This window comes from Micromesistius poutassou (assembly GCF_964030765.1).
Source record: "Micromesistius poutassou genome assembly, chromosome: 6".
Lineage (NCBI taxonomy): Eukaryota > Metazoa > Chordata > Actinopteri > Gadiformes > Gadidae > Micromesistius > Micromesistius poutassou.
Genome location: NC_140276.1, coordinates 1149831 through 1150926, shown reverse-complemented (window position 1 = coordinate 1150926; position 1096 = coordinate 1149831). Strand labels below are relative to the sequence as shown.

Sequence of the window (1096 nt, the reverse complement as noted above, 5' to 3'; positions counted from 1 at the left end):
GCAAAAGGAGAGACCCTGGGAAAGAACTGACACTGGTCATTACGGGGAGGGTTACGCAAAGGGAATTGCACAATCAACTCCATTTGCACAATCACTGGTTTGATGCCAGTCGTGTTCAGCGCGTTCATTGTACGTCAAACACTGACACCTGGTGGTCATTTTCAAAGTACAGCGTGGACTCAACTCAACCGTGACAGCTGTTCTCCCGTCTTCCACAGGGTTATCCCGGGCGTGATGGCGTTGAGGTGAGTCAGATTCTGGTCCTTGAGTATACAACGATGACGATGATGATGATGATGATGATGATGAATTCAACTGACAAATCAGGTGTTTATGGGATGTTCTGTATGTACTGGTGGCTCCTCCATGGCAGCGGTCTCCCAGTATGAGTACGTAACCCAGTATCTTTTCACTTATTATCAGGGACAACAGGGGCTGCCTGGAAAGCCGGTAAGACGTCCGATGGTTCATTCGACATTCCCCGTCTCGTTGTCATGGGGACACACAAATGCTTAATCTTTGCTAAAATTGTACATTTGATCGGAAGTCATCCGTGTCTCACTGATTGGTGTTTCGATGCTTTCTCATCGGACCAATCAGGGAGAGGATGGAGAGCCTGGTTACGCAGGACCCCAGGGACCCCCAGGGGCCAAGGTAACGATCCTACCGCCTCGTTTATGTCCGAGGGCTGAATCCCCCCGTGGAGCTGGAGCCCCCCCCCCCCCCGCTGACAGTCTTCTTCTGTGTTGAACCAGGGCGAGTCCGGCGCCGGAGAGAAGGGAGAGAGAGGCACCGACGGGCTCCCAGGATCCAAGGTACAACGGAACGTTCCAGATAGTTATTTCATTATTAAATCAATTCTGATTTATTACCCATTACCACCGTTATTAAATTATATTGTTACCACCATTATTACTACTACTACTACTACTACTCATTACTATTACTAGTGGTCACTGCGGTTTTGTCTACACTAGAGATCGCATTAAAACACGAGAAATGCAAAACACGCTATACGTACAGTATGGAAATATATGAATATTTAAGAAAGTGGGGTGCCCCGGTGGTGCACTGGGCTAAGGCGCTATATACCATA

At 48.4% G+C, this 1096-nt stretch overlaps 2 protein-coding genes across 2 annotated transcripts in view; both read left to right on the top strand.

Moving 5' to 3' along the window:
* Positions 1–249, top strand: part of LOC311344710 (uncharacterized protein) — a gene marked incomplete at its 3' end in the record, with an annotated part of 3832 nt that extends 3583 nt beyond the window's left edge. Inside the window, exon 4 of the mRNA XM_084469065.1 lies at positions 219–249. Within this exon, the coding sequence (XP_084325191.1) occupies positions 219–249 (31 nt within the window). The remainder of the gene's footprint in view (positions 1–218) is intronic.
* A 74-nt stretch (positions 250–323) lies between these two features.
* The window catches only part of LOC311345569 (uncharacterized protein), a 13358-nt gene continuing 12585 nt past the window's right edge, over positions 324–1096 (top strand). The window contains exons 1-3 of the mRNA XM_084469987.1: positions 324–450; positions 601–654; positions 756–815. Of these exons, the coding sequence (XP_084326113.1) occupies positions 334–450; positions 601–654; positions 756–815 (231 nt within the window). The 5' untranslated portion in view covers positions 324–333. The remainder of the gene's footprint in view (positions 451–600; positions 655–755; positions 816–1096) is intronic.